The 18,429-nt window shown below is 35.8% G+C and overlaps 1 protein-coding gene across 3 annotated transcripts in view; it reads right to left on the bottom strand.

Annotated features, from left to right (window-relative positions):
- The window catches only part of Upf2 (UPF2 regulator of nonsense mediated mRNA decay), a 99,659-nt gene that overhangs the window by 5,251 nt on the left and 75,979 nt on the right, over nt 1-18,429 (bottom strand). For 2 of the 3 annotated variants that reach the window (XM_010621361.3, XM_010621363.2), the window contains exons 18-22: nt 13,765-13,866; nt 13,374-13,472; nt 7,811-7,978; nt 2,577-2,718; nt 1,213-1,333 (exon numbers count right to left, since the gene is read on the bottom strand). In XM_010621361.3, coding sequence (XP_010619663.1) covers nt 1,213-1,333; nt 2,577-2,718; nt 7,811-7,978; nt 13,374-13,472; nt 13,765-13,866 — 632 coding nt within the window. Of the gene's footprint in view, nt 1-1,208; nt 1,334-2,576; nt 2,719-7,810; nt 7,979-13,373; nt 13,473-13,764; nt 13,867-18,429 lie in introns of those variants that run through there. The other variant, XM_010621362.3, reaches the window with a different exon arrangement.

Below are 18,429 nucleotides of genomic sequence, written 5' to 3' on the forward strand. Positions count from 1 at the left end.
ATGGTAACTGAGCCATGAGAGGGCTGTTACCTCCTGCAGAGAGCAAAAGGGTAAGAAGAGAGCTGAAGCCTGGCCCAAGAAATGCGGATATCTCTAGGCAGGACAAATGCATAAAGGAGCTGGGAGTCATATAGGAGCTGGAGGGGCCAAAGATAAAGGAAAAACCAAAAGCTCAAAGGTCACGGAAGCCAAGGGAAGAGCACGTTAAGAAAATGAGGAGGGCCTATAATATTAAGTGCTCTGAAGATAACATGCGAGGCAGTTAGGGACCCCAGAGAAGCAGCTTTCAGAAATGCAGATGTAAGTCACACAAGGAATGGGAGACAGGGAAGGAAGGAGCAAATGTGGCCCTTTCTTCTAAGGGAAGTTGGAGAGAAAAAGGGAAAACAGGAAATTAACAAAGTTTTGAATATTCTGGTGGCAAACTAAGAAAGGCGTAACTCTGTGTTCACATACAGATTCTGTAAGGTTTTGACATTCTCACATTTGAACATTAGGAAAAGACACTATACTGAACTGAGACGGGATGAGGTTTTATTAAAAATAACATGTTATTCAGAGATGTTAGACTGTAACACAGATGATGGGAAGTATCAAGATAAAAAGATTTTAATAGTTTTGGTCTGTTACAAGAGGAAAGAGATATTTTCAAGAATACTAGTCCGTCCGTCTGTCCGTCCTTCCTTCCTTTCTTTCTTTTTTGGTTTTTTGAGACAGGTCTCACTATGTAGTTGAAACTGATCTGGAAGTCACTATGTAGCAGAGGCTGGTCTCGAACTCACAGCGATCCTCCTGCCTCAGCCTCCGGAGTGCTGGGATTACAGGTGTGTACCACCATGCCCGACTTACAGTGTATTTTTAAAACTACCTTTTTCTTCTTCTTCTTTTTTTAATGGTAATGGTGCTGAGAATTGAATTCAGGGCCTCATCACATACTAGGCAAATGCTCTACTGTTGAGCTGAAATATTATCCCCTGAAGCTACTTTTAAGAAAAGGCAGAAGCAGGAAACTAACAACTACTACTTCTCGCCTATTAAGTCAGCCAGTTTGTACGTTTAGCAGTGGTTAAGGCTGGTTTCAATAAAGGGCTTCTGTATTTTGCTGATAATTAGAGGACTTTAGCAGTTAAATTTAACCCAGAATTCCCTAGTTTATTCATACGGATATCACACACAAAAAAAAAAAAGCCAAGAAGGTAAAGATTGTTTTACCTCCCACCAGTCTTAAAGATTAGATCTGCATTAGGTGCTCCCTTTGGATGTTGGTAACGAGGCCGCCGCTCACGATTGGTATTTGCCGGAGCTGGGCGCTGGGCAAGAGACTGTAGCATTTCTGTGACAAAGACCAAAAAAGAAAATATTGTAAATCTTGTAATTATATGCCTTCTATGAACCAAATTAAATGTAAGGGAGATTAAGTTCTAGTCCTTTCAGTAAAAAAATGACAATTACATGAATTAAAGTGACACAGAAGTACTAGAAGAGCACATCATGACATGATTAATACCCACCGTTCCTCCCTCTACTGTGAATTTGGCCACTACCTAAGTGTCCGAGGAGGCGGTAAAGCAGCCTAAGAAGCAGTACAGGTACTAGCTAATAAGACAGTTTATAGAATTTCTACTGGTTAACAACCCACCTCTGCCAATTACTGGCAATGAAACTTTAGATTCAAACTCCATAAATATAACAGGCAAATAAAAACAGCACTTACAGAATCAGTGTGAGGATTACCTGTTTTGAAAGAAGTACATAAAATAGTATCTGGTAATACTATTAGTGGCCACTTAAAGGTTAGCTATTATTTTAAAGTGTTGGGCAAGCTGGGCGTGGTGATGCACACCTGTAATCCCAGCACTCGGGAGGCTGAGGCAGGAGGATCGATGTGAGTTCGAGACCAGCCTGGGCTACATAGTGAGTTCCAGGTCAGTCTCAACTACATGGTGAGACTCTGTCTCAAAAAACAAAAAACAAAACAACAACAACAAAAAATGCTGGGCAACAATTAGGAGGGAAGACTGTAGAGGAGAACTTAAGAGATTAAAAAAGCCATAAAGAATCTATGTACATAATACTCTCCTTAAAATATAGCAGTTTGTTCAAACAGTGCTATATAATCAGCTATCTTATGGCTCTAAAATCTGGATACCAAAAAAGTACAGGACTGCCAAAAAAGCAGAGTTATATATGCATAAAGTTAGAATCCTAATTTGAATAGACCCTCAAATCCGAAAAAACACTGCATCCTCAAGACTAGGATTCCAAACAGATAAAATGAGAGAAATATTTACGGAACTAATTTGCTCACAATTGGCTAGCAATGTGAGACAATTAAAAAATCACCTCATTTGCAAATGTAGCTTATAACATAAAATCTAAATGAATTATAGTTACCAAAATATGATGAAAATGTTATTCTACAAATGAGAAAAAAATGGAGATAAAAATTAACAGTATATACATATACAATATAACAGTATATATAATTACAATATGAAAAGAGAATAAATTTGATTTATATTTAAAAACTTTAAAAGCATCAAAATTTTCCACCTCTTTTACAAATGACTTTATACCTTGATAATCTTCTTGTTCTTGCCGTTCATTAATATCTAGTGTGAGCTTTTTCATTCTCATCCTCTCTTCTTGTTCTGCCTGTTGCTGGTTCCAATGATTCGCAGCAAGTTGGGACGACATGGGCACATTGAGGATCTTAAACTGAGGGGAAAAAGTAACAAAGAAATAAAAAATAGCCTTAGAAAGCCAAGAGAATGAAAAAACAGACTGCAAATAAAATAACAAGTAGAAGATTAATTTAGAAAAATAACATTTTCCCTTCACTGTTAACCCACAGACTTCTAAGAACATCTAACAATAAATACTATTACCACTCTAGTACAGACAAAAACCCTTCATGGTTAGAAGAAAAGTGAACGGCCACCAAGTCCAACCCGAATGAAAAGCAGAAACTGTTTAGTGCACCCATCTGGGAGCACATATGTAACAAGAGAGGATAATTTTTCATCCTGCAGTACCTGTCACATGTGAATACTTCTCAGAAAGGCTTTTTATCTGCAAACTGCAATCTATATCCTTTTTGTTGCTATCTACCTTGAAAATTACAAGGACAAATTTCATCCATCTTCAGCATTACTAGCACCTTGAATTCTGGGGTTTTGTTGTTGATGTTTATTTATTTATAATTTAAATTGAATTTATTGGTACATTCTAGGTAGACAGTTCAGTTACATTCATTACCGGGATCTTGTACCTCTACATGACAGGTCTTGGTTCTCATTTTTCCCCTTGTCCCCACCCTCCCTTCACCTCCTCCTCTCCTCCCCACCTTCGAACACTTTAATTCCATTTTTACATTTTCTCATATGTTTTCCTTTCCTTTTCCCATCCTTCTCACTGTCCCTACACCCTCGGTCCTTTTCTTCCTATTTCATGTTGCTGATTGTCCCATTATTATTTATTTATGTTTAAAGACAGGTCTCGCTCTGTGGTTCAGGCTGTCCTCGAGCTCACTATGTAGCCCAGGTTGGCCTCGAACTCGCAGCGATCCTGCCTCAGCTTCCTGAATTCTGGGATGACAGACGTGCACCACCACACCCAGGAGCGCCTTGAATTCTGAAGACAACTGTGACACTGGGGAATAAGAGTTAAGCAACTCACCCAGAGCGATGCAGCTGTCACAGGGAGAGAGGGAATCCTTGTTTAGGAAATCCTTTTTAACAGGACATGGCTAAGGATTTCACATGGCAAACAGACAGATAAAAATCTATGAATTTCTGAGCCATGGCTCCTTGGAAAATGATAAGTGATGCTACCATCTAAGTATAAAATGGAGGCGTTTCATAACCTAAATTCTTTGTCGTGTGGTAAGACATCTCATCTATCGCTCTGGGACAGAGCATGTCTGCAAAGGCAAGAGAGCTGTGCTCAGGGTCCTAGGCCTCTGTCTGCCTGACCTGTGTGACACACCATGCCTATTTCAGGATTAAAATTCGACCTTTGAAAAGCAAACAATTATGAGGTGAACAAAAACACATTTAATGATGTCTGAGACAAGTTTTACGTGACAAAAAGTTCTAAAGTATTAAGTACTTAAAAAGAACAGGAGAGACATAAATGCAGAAAGATCTACTATTAGAATTTACTTTATAGTGAATTAGATGACAAAAAGATTGTAGCCACTCAAACTAAAACTAAACTTCCTAGAACACGGTAGCATCAGTAAAGGTGATTTAGACCATACTTTAAAGCTATTTTGTAACAGTAGCTGAAATCTTATCTCAAATTATAATAATAGGTAAGAACCTTACTCCAGTCAAAACAACAAATCATGACTCCTTATGAATATTAATTACAAAAGCAATGATTTATCTGCAAGTATATATTAATATGCAATAAATATGTTATACATTTGTTTAAAAGTCTGTGAATATTATATAACTATTACGTTAAATTTAATTTTAATGGTCAAGATATTTTATTTTATTATCTAATTCATCAATATTTAAATTTAGAAAGATATCAATTATAAAGAGCATTATCCCCATCTTTCTCTTAAATATTCACTTCGCTGGTACAATTTTTTTTTAAAAAACAGAAGTTATTTTTACACACAAATCTGATACACAAAGAAATCTTTCACTTAAGAACTAAAGATTCCTATAAGGCAACACATTTCACACTTGGAGAAAAACGACTGTACCAGAAAGGCCCACACCCAAAAGCCAAATAAAGAAATAAAACACACAAGAACAAAATACACTTTCTTTTTCAGACCACAAATACCCATGATGTTTTTTCAAATAATGTTCCTAAAATTGAACATTTTCCAAAATTCCAAATAAAGTTTGTGAAGAGTTGAATATTTGCGAAATAACCAAAATCTCTGGGCTTTTATTCCATGTTTGTTAGCATTTTTAAAATTCAATACAAGTATATTTAGTTTATATAATTTATCTATTTTGAACCAAAATAGACTTATTCTGACATATACAATTTAGAGTTTCAGAGTAGCCGGGCATGGTGGCACATGCCTGTAATCCCAGCACTCGGGAGGCTGAGGCAGGAGGATCACTATGAATCCAAGACCAGCCTGGGCTACATAGTGATTTCCAGATCAGTCTCAACTACAAAGTGAGACCCTGTCTCAAAAACCAAAAAAAAAAAAAAGAGTTTCAGAGTGAATTTAGTTTTCAAAGTCCTCCAATTTTTAAAGATGTATTTTGATTTAATTTATTCTCAATGTCTACACATTCTGTAGGGCTCGAACAGAATACACAAGTTGTCAACAGTGATAATGAATTTTCATATGTATCTCACAAAAAGAGGAAAGCTAATTATTTACTATCAAGCAATTAGAAAAAGATAACCCTAAAACCCCTTTAGTTTAATAAAATTCAGGACCCAAGAACTGACCAATATAATACCGTTATTTAGTATCTGTGCAGTAATGGGAATCACGGACTATCTAACTTGCCACATTGTGCTTTCTACCCACCCCCCAAAAAAAAGGAAAAAAAAAAAGAAAGAAAAAAGAGATGTAATGGCTTTGTACATTGTATATGCCTTAAAATTTTAGAACTTAGGGATAGGGATTTAACTCAGTGGTGCTGTGCACCTTCCTTGCAAGTGCAAGGTCCTAAATTCAATCCCAGATACCAAAAAAAAAAGAACCTAATGACCTTTTGAAACTTTCTTCTCATGCCAAAAAAAGATGGTGGTTGGGAGTGGGGAGGAACAAAGTGCTTATAAAGAAAATAAAAGGAAGAAAGAAAGCCAGACAGACAGACAGACAGACACTTTGAAAGGAATGATTGAAATAGGCATAGGAAAGCCCAGCTCAGAGAATTAGTTCCTAGAGAAGAAAAGCAAATGCTCTGGGATTTAAGAACCCTGCTAAACCTGGTGAACTAACTCCACTAGGTGCTCTGAGATCAGTTTTGACAATGATCTGGATATAACATTAAGTTTAAGGTGCTGGCCCAAAATAGCTCTCATTTTCCCTAGAAACTAAGAGTGCGGGATGAGGAAGGAATAGGGCTCTCTTGAAAGCATCATTAGTTTTGGTTAGTGCTTTGGGGGAGTCAAGGCCTGAGAATGGCAGTGCGTGAGGCGTGAGGAAGATGTAGCAGTGCTCTGAACATGGGTCAAAATTAACTTCCACAAGAAGAAGGCATGAGGTTGTCTTTGCCAGCCCCACATTCCATAATTCTAATTGATATGCAGTTCATGTATCATGATTTCCTTGCAATGCAACAAAATACATACTACACAACTTCAATCCCTTTTGTTAACAAGAAAATTAAAACTTCATTTAGACATCACCTCTTTGAGGTTGTCCCGATGGGGAAGAGACAGAGTACTTTTCTCCAACACAGATAATGCATCATTACAGATGTCTTCCCTGATCATGGCATCTAATATAGATACCTTCGCTTCTCACTGCTCCTCCCTATTCCTGTCTCTGTCCCTGTTAACTTGCTTTATTTTCCCCAAACTAATATTTTGTATTTCTCTACTGTATGCTGCCCAAAACTGGAATGACAGCTCCCAAAAGAAGAACTTGGTTCACTATTTTTACGTGTTCTGTACACAGATGTACCTAGGATCTGATAGGTAAACAAATGTTTGTTGAGTGGCTACGTGAGTGAATGTGGGGAAAGGTACATATTGGACTTACTGAAATGACTGTGGTATTTACTGCATTTCAAAGAATCCAGCATTCCATTTATTCTAAATGCCATCACTATGTTACACATCATTTTTATAATTATGCTAATTATCCCATCAACTCTAAGAAGAAACCTGATTTTAGAAAGGTTAAAATGTGAAAACATTTTATAGCACTGATATATGATACCTCCTAGAGTTGTGTTTGAGAGCTGGCCTTAATCGTCACACCATGTTCCACTACTTGCACATATATGTGTGCACCTCTTTTATTAGAACATAAATTCCATGAGGGCTGGGACTTTATCTCATTTATTACTAGAGCCTCAGGACACAGAATAGTATCTAGAACAAAGCAGATGTTCAAAATATATGTGAAGTATGCTGTATGAATCCTTAAAGAACCAACTCAGTAGTCAAGAAAATAGTTTTATGGGGTCATCTGTAAGCTAAGGGAAAGAAGAAGGAATTAGGGGTTGAACAACAGGGAGTTTCAAGAGCAATTCTGGCAAATTACTATTTCCTTGACACAGATTAGCTGCCAGACTACTAAAAGTCAAGGTATCTACATAATCTTACAAATATATATACAAGAATTAAAACAAAAGGGTTTTTTTTTTTTTTTTTTTTATGGCACTGGGGATTAAACACAGCTGACAAGCACCAGGCTACATCCCAGCCCTTTTTTTTAAAAATGAAAATTTAGCTGGGGATTTAGCTCAGCGGTTCTGACACCTGCCTCACAAGCACAAGGACCTGAGTTCGATCCCCGGTACCCCCGCAAAAAAAGAAAAATCTATTTTGAGATAGGATCTTGCTAAGTTGCCCAGCCTGGCCTCAAACTTATGAATTCTCTTCCCTCAACCTCCAGAGCAGCTGGCACTGCAGGTGTAAAACACCATACCTGGCTTGAATTTAAAATGTCTTTTTCATTAAAATATATCTATTCTCTACAAGTCAGACATATCTTGTATACATATAATAAAAGTTATTTCTACCTCTGAACACTTTAAATTTCCAACCCTTCTTTGTAGGCAAAAGGCAATTAAGAATCTATAAAACGAAGTTACTCCTTATGCTTGATAAGTAATCAATTATAACTACACAGTAGACAGTTTCTTACCTGCTGTTTATTTCCTTTTCTCGTTAGCATGACAAATGGCATCGTGTCTGCAGACTCTGCCTCTCCTTCCCCAACGCCAAGAGGAGGCCCTTTCCTTAGCTGGCTTTTGAGATGCAAAGGAATAGCAACATCAAGCTGGTGCACTTTAACAGATTCACCACTTCGTTGCTTAAAAGACAAATTAAAAAGTAAATAAATATTCCTAGATACACATGGATATGTATATATATAAATTGCAAATAATTAATCGGGTACTGTATTTCTTAAAACACAACAATCCCAAGAGACAAGAGATGCTTTGTGAAACATAGATGAATTCGGGGACTATTTCTTGCCCACCACCCAAAACCTTTATGTATTACTTGGAAGGAACAATGTGACTGGGCTCCTGACTCCTTGTTCTTCAAATCACTCTGCCCTTGTATGCATCCTTAGAGCAAATGTCTTCCTTCAGAGGTATTATAGTTTCATAATGGGCCATTTATCAATCTGAATCCTCTGAGATTGGGCAAGTGTAGTGTGTTCCCTTTCCCCAGTGTGCCTCAGCTTTCTTTATACACAGCAGACGCTCAAGAAATATTTAAGAATAAATGGAATCTATAAACATTCACATCAAAATCTTGGTTGGTAATATACATTATTTTTAACATTTACAATGAACTTTTCAACCAATTAACTAAATGAGCCTTCACTAAAGATTTCTTTCTGTGTGTTAGGCTTGGAGACAGATTTAAATGACAGATTTTGATCCCAAAGAGCTCAAGAACTTCTTAAGATAGATTTAAGTAAATTAAATACAATGTATCAGAGGTATGTATTACCTGTACAGAACAGAGTATCTGTGCTTGGCTGGAAATAGATGGATACAGAGATTTCATGAAAGGCTGAATAGAAATGGGACATATGACGTTTTCCAAGCAGATGGTTAAAGAGCAATTTTGGGAGTATAGAGGGAGTTTATGCAGAGGAAGAACAGGTGCACAAACAACACAAAACAGTATGGAGTGTTTAGGGAACTTCAAATAATTCTCAATGTCCTGTTGCATAGAGCAGAATAATTTTTCAAAGCTAGGCAGGTAATGCTGAAAAGCTTTGAAAGTCCTGAAACTGCTCACCTAGCACTTAAATAGTCTTTTGATATAGGTCTCATACATTCAAGAGACTCACAAATCAAGCAAAAAGCTGTGGCTTTATTGGTTTTGATTTTAAAGCTCCCGTTTAGAATGTGCTTGAAGGACTCCCAGGTTCCTAAGATTTATGAAATGTTCTACTTAAAATTTGAAGAGTTGGCAAACACATCTTCATTTACAATGTATTTGTTCCTGATTATAAAATTAACATTGTTTATAAAATATTTAAATATAAAATGTATTAGTGTCAGCACTAATTCCTTCAGTTTACCTCTCTCTGCCCCATCTCACAGTGCAACAATGTTCATAATGGAGTATGTCATCCAGATTTTCTCTTGCATTTAGTAATACACAGATATAGCCATAAACAACCATTAACTATATTGTTCTACAGTAAACATAAATATTTTTCTTCTCTTTAATCTTAATCTTGGGTGTCTCTTTGACTATAGAGAACTAATTATATGCATGTGCCATTATTTAATTGGGCCTCTACTGACAGAAAACTGACTTTTTTCTATTAGAAATAATGTGACATCTTTGTATACACATATAAAAAGAGTTACTGACCAGAGGTAAATTTTTAGTTCAAATGATATGACCATTTGATAGAGCCACCCACTCCAAAAGGCTGGACCAATTCACAGTTACCAAACTGCAAACCTCACAGGGTGTTATCACTATGTAAATCTTAGTATCTGATGGTACAATAAGCAAAAAAGACTAATTTTAATTTGCGTATCTTTTGATTACTGGTGAGTTTCCAAATGATTTTGCCAATTACCTTTCATGCAATAAAAAAAGGGGACTACTTATCCTTTCTCATTGGTTTAAAAAATTTCTTGCTGTATATATAGTACAGGTTTTCCCCTTTGTTGTATAGGCTACTTTCCCTGTACCCCCCAACTTGTCATTTCTTCAAGATACTTGGCATTCTGAACGCTAAAACAACAGAGCAGAGGTTCCAAAAAGAGCTCAGCAGTAGAGGACTTACCCAACAAGCACAAGAATTTGATCCCTAACAGGGCAAATTTGATTCATCAATAAAATAAAATAAAATAGGATCAACTACTAAGTAGCTATGTATGCTTCTAGCCTTTCTAAGGTAACATAGTTTTATATAAAAAACAGGAATACTAATAGTTATCTGGCAGCACTTGATGCAGAACCCAATAGTCTCTGTACTTATTAAAGTATATGACAGGGCTGGGGATTTAGCTCAGTGGTTCCGCTGCCTGACTTGCTAGGGCAAGGTCCCAAGTTCGATCCCCATTACCAAAAAAAGAAAAAGAAAAAAAGTATGTAAAGAGCAATTATTAATTCTAGTTGAAAGTAAAACTAAAATGCACATTAACTTTTATTTACAGACCACTTGGAGAATCCAGCTTTTTGTTGCTGTTGTTTATTAAAACTTTTCCCTTTGACTTGAAATGTTATTTTTTTGGGGGGGGGAGGTGGCATACTGGGGATTGAACCTAGGGTTTTCACACTAAGCTATCTCCAGCCCTTTATTTTGAGACAGGGTCTCACTAAGTTGCCCAGGGTGAGTTACAACTTGTGATTTTACTGCCTTAGCCTCCCATAGGCATGTACCATCATACTTGGCTTGAAATGTAATCATTATCACATTGAACTGCCATGTTTTATGTCTTGTTTGGACTCCTGTTTCACAGATCTATTCTTGTGATAAATTATCACTGTAAGTTAAAAATGCTTTGATATCTTATACAGCATTTCACTCTCACTTTCCGCAAATTACTTAGCTATTTTTTTATAGATGTTTTTAACAATGATTTAAGTTCATTCTAAATTCCTCTCTGTCCTTCCACCCCCCAAAAAAAATCTCCCAGGGGGATATAATTAGGGTTGCATTAAATTTAAGGACCTAATTTTTAAAGAATCAGTGCAGACATGGCATATTCCTTTGACAACTTCATCACAATATAGCCTGTACAGCTGTTCACTTCAGTATCTGATAATGCATAAAAAAATTAGGTCCTAGTAGAGAACTGAGTTTTTCTCTAACACACTATCTCCTGCAAAAATGTGAATTTGTACTTCCCTCCTGCATCTTACATAATTCCAGTTCCTTCTTCTAAGAACTTGCAATGAGTATTAATTATTGGACCATATCAAAAGCTTCTATTTCTTTTACTTCATCAGCTCTTCCTTTTTTGGGGGGGAGCAGTGCTGTTACTGAATACAGTTCTCTACCACTGAATTACACACTTCCGGGTATTTTTATTTTACTTTGAGACAGGGTCTCATGAAATTGCCCAAATGAGGCTCAAGTCTGCAATCCTCCCACTTTAGCCTCCCAAGAAGCTGAGATTACAGGTATGCGCCATCCTGTCTGGCTGTAACTTTGTTTTTGAATGTTGGGGATTCTCAGAGTTCAGCCTGAAACTGTTTCCCTTCTTGCTCCACACTGTACACCTGGTTAATTTATTTCCATGGCTTTAAATATACTCTGCATACCACATTTATGTTTTCACTCTATGCAACTCTTCCTCCAGATACTTTGACAACCCTCAGGCCATTCAAGCTTAGCACAGCTGAAGTAGATCTTGCTCACTCTTTCTTTCCTGGAGAGTAGCCAGTGACCCAACCTAGAAAACTGAGTTGTCATCCTTGACTCTTTGTATCTTACAAACCCATATTCAATGAAGCACCACATAAATCCAGTTCATTTTACCTCCAAAAGATCTTTAAAATCAACTTCAGAGTGTCCTGCTACTATGAGACACAGGACCACTGCTCAGCTGGCTCACCACAACAGCCTTTGCTCAGTCTCCCTGCCTTTTAGTCTGGCCCCAATTTGAACCTCCTTCATACAGCACTGGGCCCCCAAGGGGTTCCACTGCAACACTCCATTCTTGAACCACACCACCACCCTCTGGGCATGTTCTATTAATACCAGTCTTTTTTAAGCTTTTTAAATACAAGTTCTTCTCTCAGAACCTCTGACACATTAATCCCTTAATCTTTCACCTGGATGGCTTCAATTTACCTGTTGTGTTTAGAATTCACAATCTTAGCAACATCATCTCCAATATTCTACCTAAATGAGGCCCTTCCCTTTCTAGCAACAAAATATTCTGTACTTAGCAATTACCAGAATTTGAAATTACGTATTTGCTTAGTTTCTCTAAGAATAGAGACAATGATGGTTGTATACTGCTAGGCACATAGTAGATGCTCAAAAAACATTTGCCAAACAAACCACTGCATGAGTAAAAGTTAACAGCATACATAAGATAGGAAGTGTCTGTATTTTTCTGGTACTGGGGATGGAACTTGGGACCCTGCATCTGTGAGGCAAGGGGCAGCACCACTGAGCTAAATCCCTGGCCCAGGAAAAGTGTCTTTAAATAAACTCTTTCGTTTCTCTTTAAGGGGATTACAATGATTATGATTTATTAGATGACTCAGTCCTACATCATACATATAGATATGATTTATAAATTAAGAGGTTTCTAGATCTGTGAAGAAGTATTTCAATATATGAAAGGAGCAGAAGAATGGTCTAACATGCCTATGTGAACTTGTGCTTTATTACTTTGGCTGTACTAGTATCAAGTAAAACCCACTATTTTTTATAAAAAGGTTTGTTCCATTAGCATATACTGAGTATTTTCTACCTTTAAAAACCCTCACTCAGAGATCTGCCCTAGCTACTTCTCTATTTCTCTTCAGCTTCTAAAAAAACTCCCCAATAGCTACCTATATTCAGATCTTCACTCCTTTCCTTCCATTCTCCACTGACCCTACCCACAGAGGCTGATAACCCTTCATACCAACAAAAGCAATCTTTTCAAGTCACCAAAAAGCATCACAACTACATATAGGTATCAAACACTGAAGAGATTTTACCTGTCACTACAGAAAATGCAGTTACTCCAAACTGCTGTGACATTTAAAAAACCGCTAGGTGGAAAGTGGGCCCCAGTAACAGCGGTACATCAGGATCTGCTAGATAAAGCTTTTTATAGAATCTACTTTATTAATGCTATCAATACATCTACAAACTAACATTTCCTTAAATACTTTTCTATTTACATAGAAACTATTCAAAAAATAAATCAATATAAGAATTGACCAAATTCAATTATTTATCTTTTGCGATGTTTGGCTCCTAAGCAAAGTATAAGAAAAAGTATTTCAAAATAGATAGGACTTAAGAGAGAAAAGGCACAATGAAATTATTTTGTTCTGAGTCTTATATTTATTATATTTTCTCCCATTCTTCCTCAGAACATTATGAAAATCAAGATTTGGGATGCAAGACTTGGCAGCTGCAAGCTGTATACACAAAAGGAAAAGCTGCTATCACAAGCAGATGTTTAGATAATAGAGACTCCATATCAGCCAGAATTCAGTGTGCTACAACATTTTGTGTTGAAACGATTCTTTGAAATAGTGATATTTAATACCTGAAGATTTTCTAGCATCATTTTATCCAGAGCTTGAATGAAGTCCTCATCTTCTACACAAGGTACATGCTTTAGTCCACCTCCTTTAATCATTACCTCCTTATTAAAAAATAAAAATGAGACCACAGATGTTAACTGTAATGTTTCATACAGCAGAGCCTTTTTGTATTAATGTGTTCAACATAACTAAAGGAATAAGTGAATAAAACATAAAACCTTATTAAGTGTTAAATAACTTGTTAATAAAGTAAATGGATAGGAAAATAAATTGAAAATTAACTTCCAAACACATACCTTTCAATATTCAAAAGAAGCAAAACTTTAGTGGACAAAATTCAAATACTATGAAAGTGCTACACATTCAAAAAGCAAAAATTTCAGGCATACATACAGTATTCTCTTCATCAGTTTCATTCTCCTTGTTGGAATCTGTAAGGTAATCTGTATTCTCCTCTTCCTCTTCTTCTCCCTCATCATCATCATCAGAACCCTCCTGAAATTGTTTAACATTGAAAGATTAAAACACTTGAAGAGGGTTCCTAGATTTTTTATACCTTGAAAAGATTTTAAAATGTCTTACTGGTATGGCAGTCAGATGGCAATGTTCCTTACATAACAGTAGCTGAAAACCCACTGCACTAGCTTCCCACTCTTCTAATAATGCAGATTCCTTGTAGAAACTCTTCCTTGATTTCTGTAAGGAATCAGTACCCTGAAGTTTGGTACTTTTCTCCCCCGAAACGAATCTTGCAGACTGTCTCACTGTAGTTCTTTCATACTCATCTAATTCTACAAAGTTCAAATTTAACAGTTACCAGCTGAAAATGATTCAGCACCTCAGTTTGGAAAGTGCTCTCACATACTTTGCTCTACGCAATGTGAACAACAGAATGGAAGAGTAAGTCTTACTGTTTCTATTTTATACATTTTTTTTTTTAAAAAAAGGCTCAGAAAAGTTAAGTGACTTGACCAAGGATGCACTCCTGTTAAACAGAAGAGCAAGCTTTTCTGCTCATTTAAGCCGTGGCTTTCAAGCACAACTTCCTCCCATCAGCTAAAAATTCTTAACTTAGTGGAACACAGGCAGAGCCCCTATGGACTGTCAAAGGTGCAAAGCACCCAGTGGAGCTCCATCTATTTATTCCACCACTCCAACAATATATTTCATGCTCAAGTTGAAAGAAAAAAGCCACACTAATTTTTCTCTATTTCCCTTTCTCTCCCCGTCTCATCACTATTCTACTGTCTTCTATAAAATGTTTCTTACTAACTTCTACAAATGAATGAAAATGTAATATTCATCCTTTTGAGCCTAGCTTACTTCATAGAGCATAACAATATCCAGCTCAAGCCACCTGAGGGCAAATGGCAGGATTTCATTCTTTTTATAGCACAATAATATTCCACTGTGTATCATATTTTCTTCCAAACACAAAAATGATCCACATTTGAGATGGAAATGCTAATTACCCTAATTTGATCACGTGTAGGCCCATAAATATGTATAAAATCCCAGTTCTTGCTCATCATGGCAAGATAATTAAGAAATAATTTCTAAAACTAATGATTTAAATCTTTAATATTTTTGTGTGGCAATTATTTCCCAAAGTCCAGCAGTATATTATTACTTACTATAGACATTTGCAGATTTTTAGTTTCTTTAGAAACTAAACACTTCAAAAAAGTACACACTTTTTTCCTCCAAATGCATCAATTTTTGAGGCAATTCTGTAATCAAAAACTAAATTTGCAAAAGATGTTCATTAATTTGCCCTTAAAAAAAAGAATCACCTGTAACACTTAAAATATACTTCTTAAAAAACTAACCTAAGCTAAGTTAAAATGCATTAAGTTTCTCTCCCCTCCCTGTACAGTATTTGTTTTACTACTTGGGCAATAAAGTTATCCCTTGGTATCTAAGGGAGATTGCATACTAAAATTTACAGATGCTCAAGTCCTTCATATAAAATGGTGCAGGGTTTGCACATAACCCATGCACATTCTCCCACATAATTTAAATCATCTCTGGATTGCTTCTAACACCTAATACAATGGTAGTGCTATATAAATAGCTGTCATATAGTATTCTTTAAGGAATGGTAACAAGGAAAACAGTGTGCATATCTTCAGCATAGCTGCAGTTTTCCCCCTGAATATTTTCAACTCACAACTGAACCCTTGGATGCAGAAAGTCAATTATATGAAGTACATTGATTTTTCAAAGTAAAAAGGTGGACAAGAATTTCATTTGTCCTTAACCCACTGTACACTAACAATGGGTGGAATTGAGAAGAGGTGTACTACAAAATCTAAACAGACTAGGGTAAAAAGAGGGTCAGCACAGCAAATGATAAACAGCCCAAGTACAAATACTCCCTGCTATTGTGAGACTTTAGCAAATTACTTAATCTGTGCCTTAAATTGTTTCATTTATGTCAAGGGCAGTATGAGAAATAGTAATATAAAAATAATGAATTGGACAGAAACCATAAATAAGAAATGCTCAGTAAATAACTATTGCTACTGTAATAATAAATCTTGTACTTTCTGATAATAAATTATATAAATGCTGTAGAAAATTAAGAGTTTCAGCAGAAGAACATTTATAACCTTTAAACAGTTACCTTTGGGTTGCACAGCTGGTATGCAGGAGAAAATATTGTGGTTGGCAGGTGTTAAGATATATAGCTTTAAGAAGTTGGGATCAATCACTTCTTGGCCTTTTAGCTAAGATCAAGTGAAGAAGTTGGGATCAAGGTGAAAACAAAACACCTTGGGGACAAGGAGGGTGCTGGGGAGGGAGGAGCCTGTGCATGCTAAATATGTGCACTAAGACTGAGCTATAATCTCTGTCCTACATTTTGTTTAAAGAGCTGAATTCTAATACTTTTCTTTTTCAGTTGGAGTAAGTAGCTGTAGAATATCCTTCACTGAAATTATTATTTCATAACACATATTCTTTCTTCAAAACACTTCTCCTCCTTATACCTGGAGGGCAGTCATGGGAAACAGTGGTCTTGGGAGTAGGAAGAGAAGTAAATCATTCTAATTGTACTCCTCTAAAGTATACCACACTTTCCCTCCTCCCAGACACAGGCATATGGATCCTCCATGTGAACATCTTGTCTGCATTTCTCCTTTAGCAAACATACATATATTATGGACAATATTCACTTTCCAACTAGAAAAATAATAGCTAAAAAATGACAAAATTGTAAAGTTCAAGTCTGAAAATAAGGAAATGCATTTTGATAGAAAAACTTACAATTCTTCAAATGAAAAATTTATAAGAACATTAATCTTGTTTGATGTCACATTTACTAAAGATGTTGGATTTAACAGATTATGTTCCTCTAATTTCAAGTACAGCAGCAAAACCCAAAGATAACCATAAGATTAGTCTGACTATATAAAATGGAAACTTTCTCATTTCTGTTGTTATAATTCATAAGCAATTTAAATTATATAACAGAATGTTTCTATAACAATCTCATTTTGTAAACAAATCAACATAATGCTCATCTATTTTACTGAATCCAACTGCAGAAATATAGTCAAGTCTTAAGTTTTTATTAATTTGTTTTTATCTAGTTTGAGGGAGTTTTAAAGGCTGGAATGAGTGGGCAGCAAATAACACAAACACTTAAACGTGCATTTCCACTGCCAATAAATATTAGCCCATCAGAAAAACCATACGTTGGGCCTGGAATTAGCTCAGTGGCACTGCGCCTGCTCTGAATTTGATCCCCCTTACTGGGGACAGGGGGGATGACCACATTTTAAAATAATCATTTTCAAAGCTATCTGTAGTAATCAAATCATACTAAATGTTTGTTAATAATTACACATCAAAGGAAACATAGGCTCATGGATTTTTTTTACTTTTAACTGTAAAAATTTTTTATCACTGGAATTACCAGATCCCCTTTTACTTTGACTCTTATTGGCTTTAAAGTCTACTTCATGAATTTTATTAACACTTTAAACAATTGATATTCTTTTAAACATTAAGCAGCCTACATTCTCTATATTTATATTGGATTTACTCAGATAATTTAAAACTTAAATTCAGTTTCTTAACATTTAAATATTAACTGTAAATGTTTTTCAATATTTAATTTAGATCATATTTTAAATTATTAAACTATCCTAAATGCTAAGCACCAAGGAACACACACAAAAAAATCTTACCCACTAAATTATAATGATGTAGTATTTACTTTGTCAGCACATGTACTAACTCAACGATCACATAATTGAAATGTATACCCAAAACTCAATGAACAATTACTAATTTTTTGGTTTAAGTTTTATTTTTCCTAGTACTCTATTCCTACTTTTAAAAAACCTTTTTTTTTGGTACTGGGGATTGAACTCAGGCCTTTGCACTTGCTAGGCAGGCGCCAGAACCACTGAGCTAAATCCCCAGCCCAAAAAACTTTATTTTTAATTTTATACTTTAAGCATATATAAAGGTACAGAGACTAGTATAATGAATCCCTATTTACCTGTTATACAACACAACAATTACTGATCCATGGTTTTACTTCTTCTATACTCCTAACTCATTCCCCTCATTCGCCTATGAAACAAACTCAGATATCCTTTTACTCTGATAGTACTTTTAGCATAAGCAGATATGGAAGAAAAAAATGATGACAGTATTAAAATTATTATGTTCAACCCTATGAAAATGACATTTTAGCAGGCCAAAAATGGTGGAGCAGCAATTTCAGACGAGATCGGGTGCGTTCAGGGTGGTATGGCCGTAGACTGGAGCAGCAATTTCAAATGGTTATAAAACAGAATCATAAAAACAAAAAGAGTATGATACACCATAAATTTCAGATTTCATATACTACTAGAGCTAGGAAAAAATAAAAGCAAAGCTTATTCATATCTAGTCAGCTATTTTGTTTTTTAAGACTGTAAAACCAACAGGTTAAAAATCCACATTCACTAAAGAGATAGGAAATCAGTATTTTTCTTCAAATTGTTAATTCACCTATGATATGAATCTTTTATTCCTATAAAAACCTTTAAGTGATTTTGTAAT

This window comes from Fukomys damarensis, unplaced genomic scaffold (assembly GCF_012274545.1).
Source record: "Fukomys damarensis isolate Sample0158 unplaced genomic scaffold, DMR_v1.0_HiC HiC_scaffold_10, whole genome shotgun sequence".
Lineage (NCBI taxonomy): Eukaryota > Metazoa > Chordata > Mammalia > Rodentia > Bathyergidae > Fukomys > Fukomys damarensis.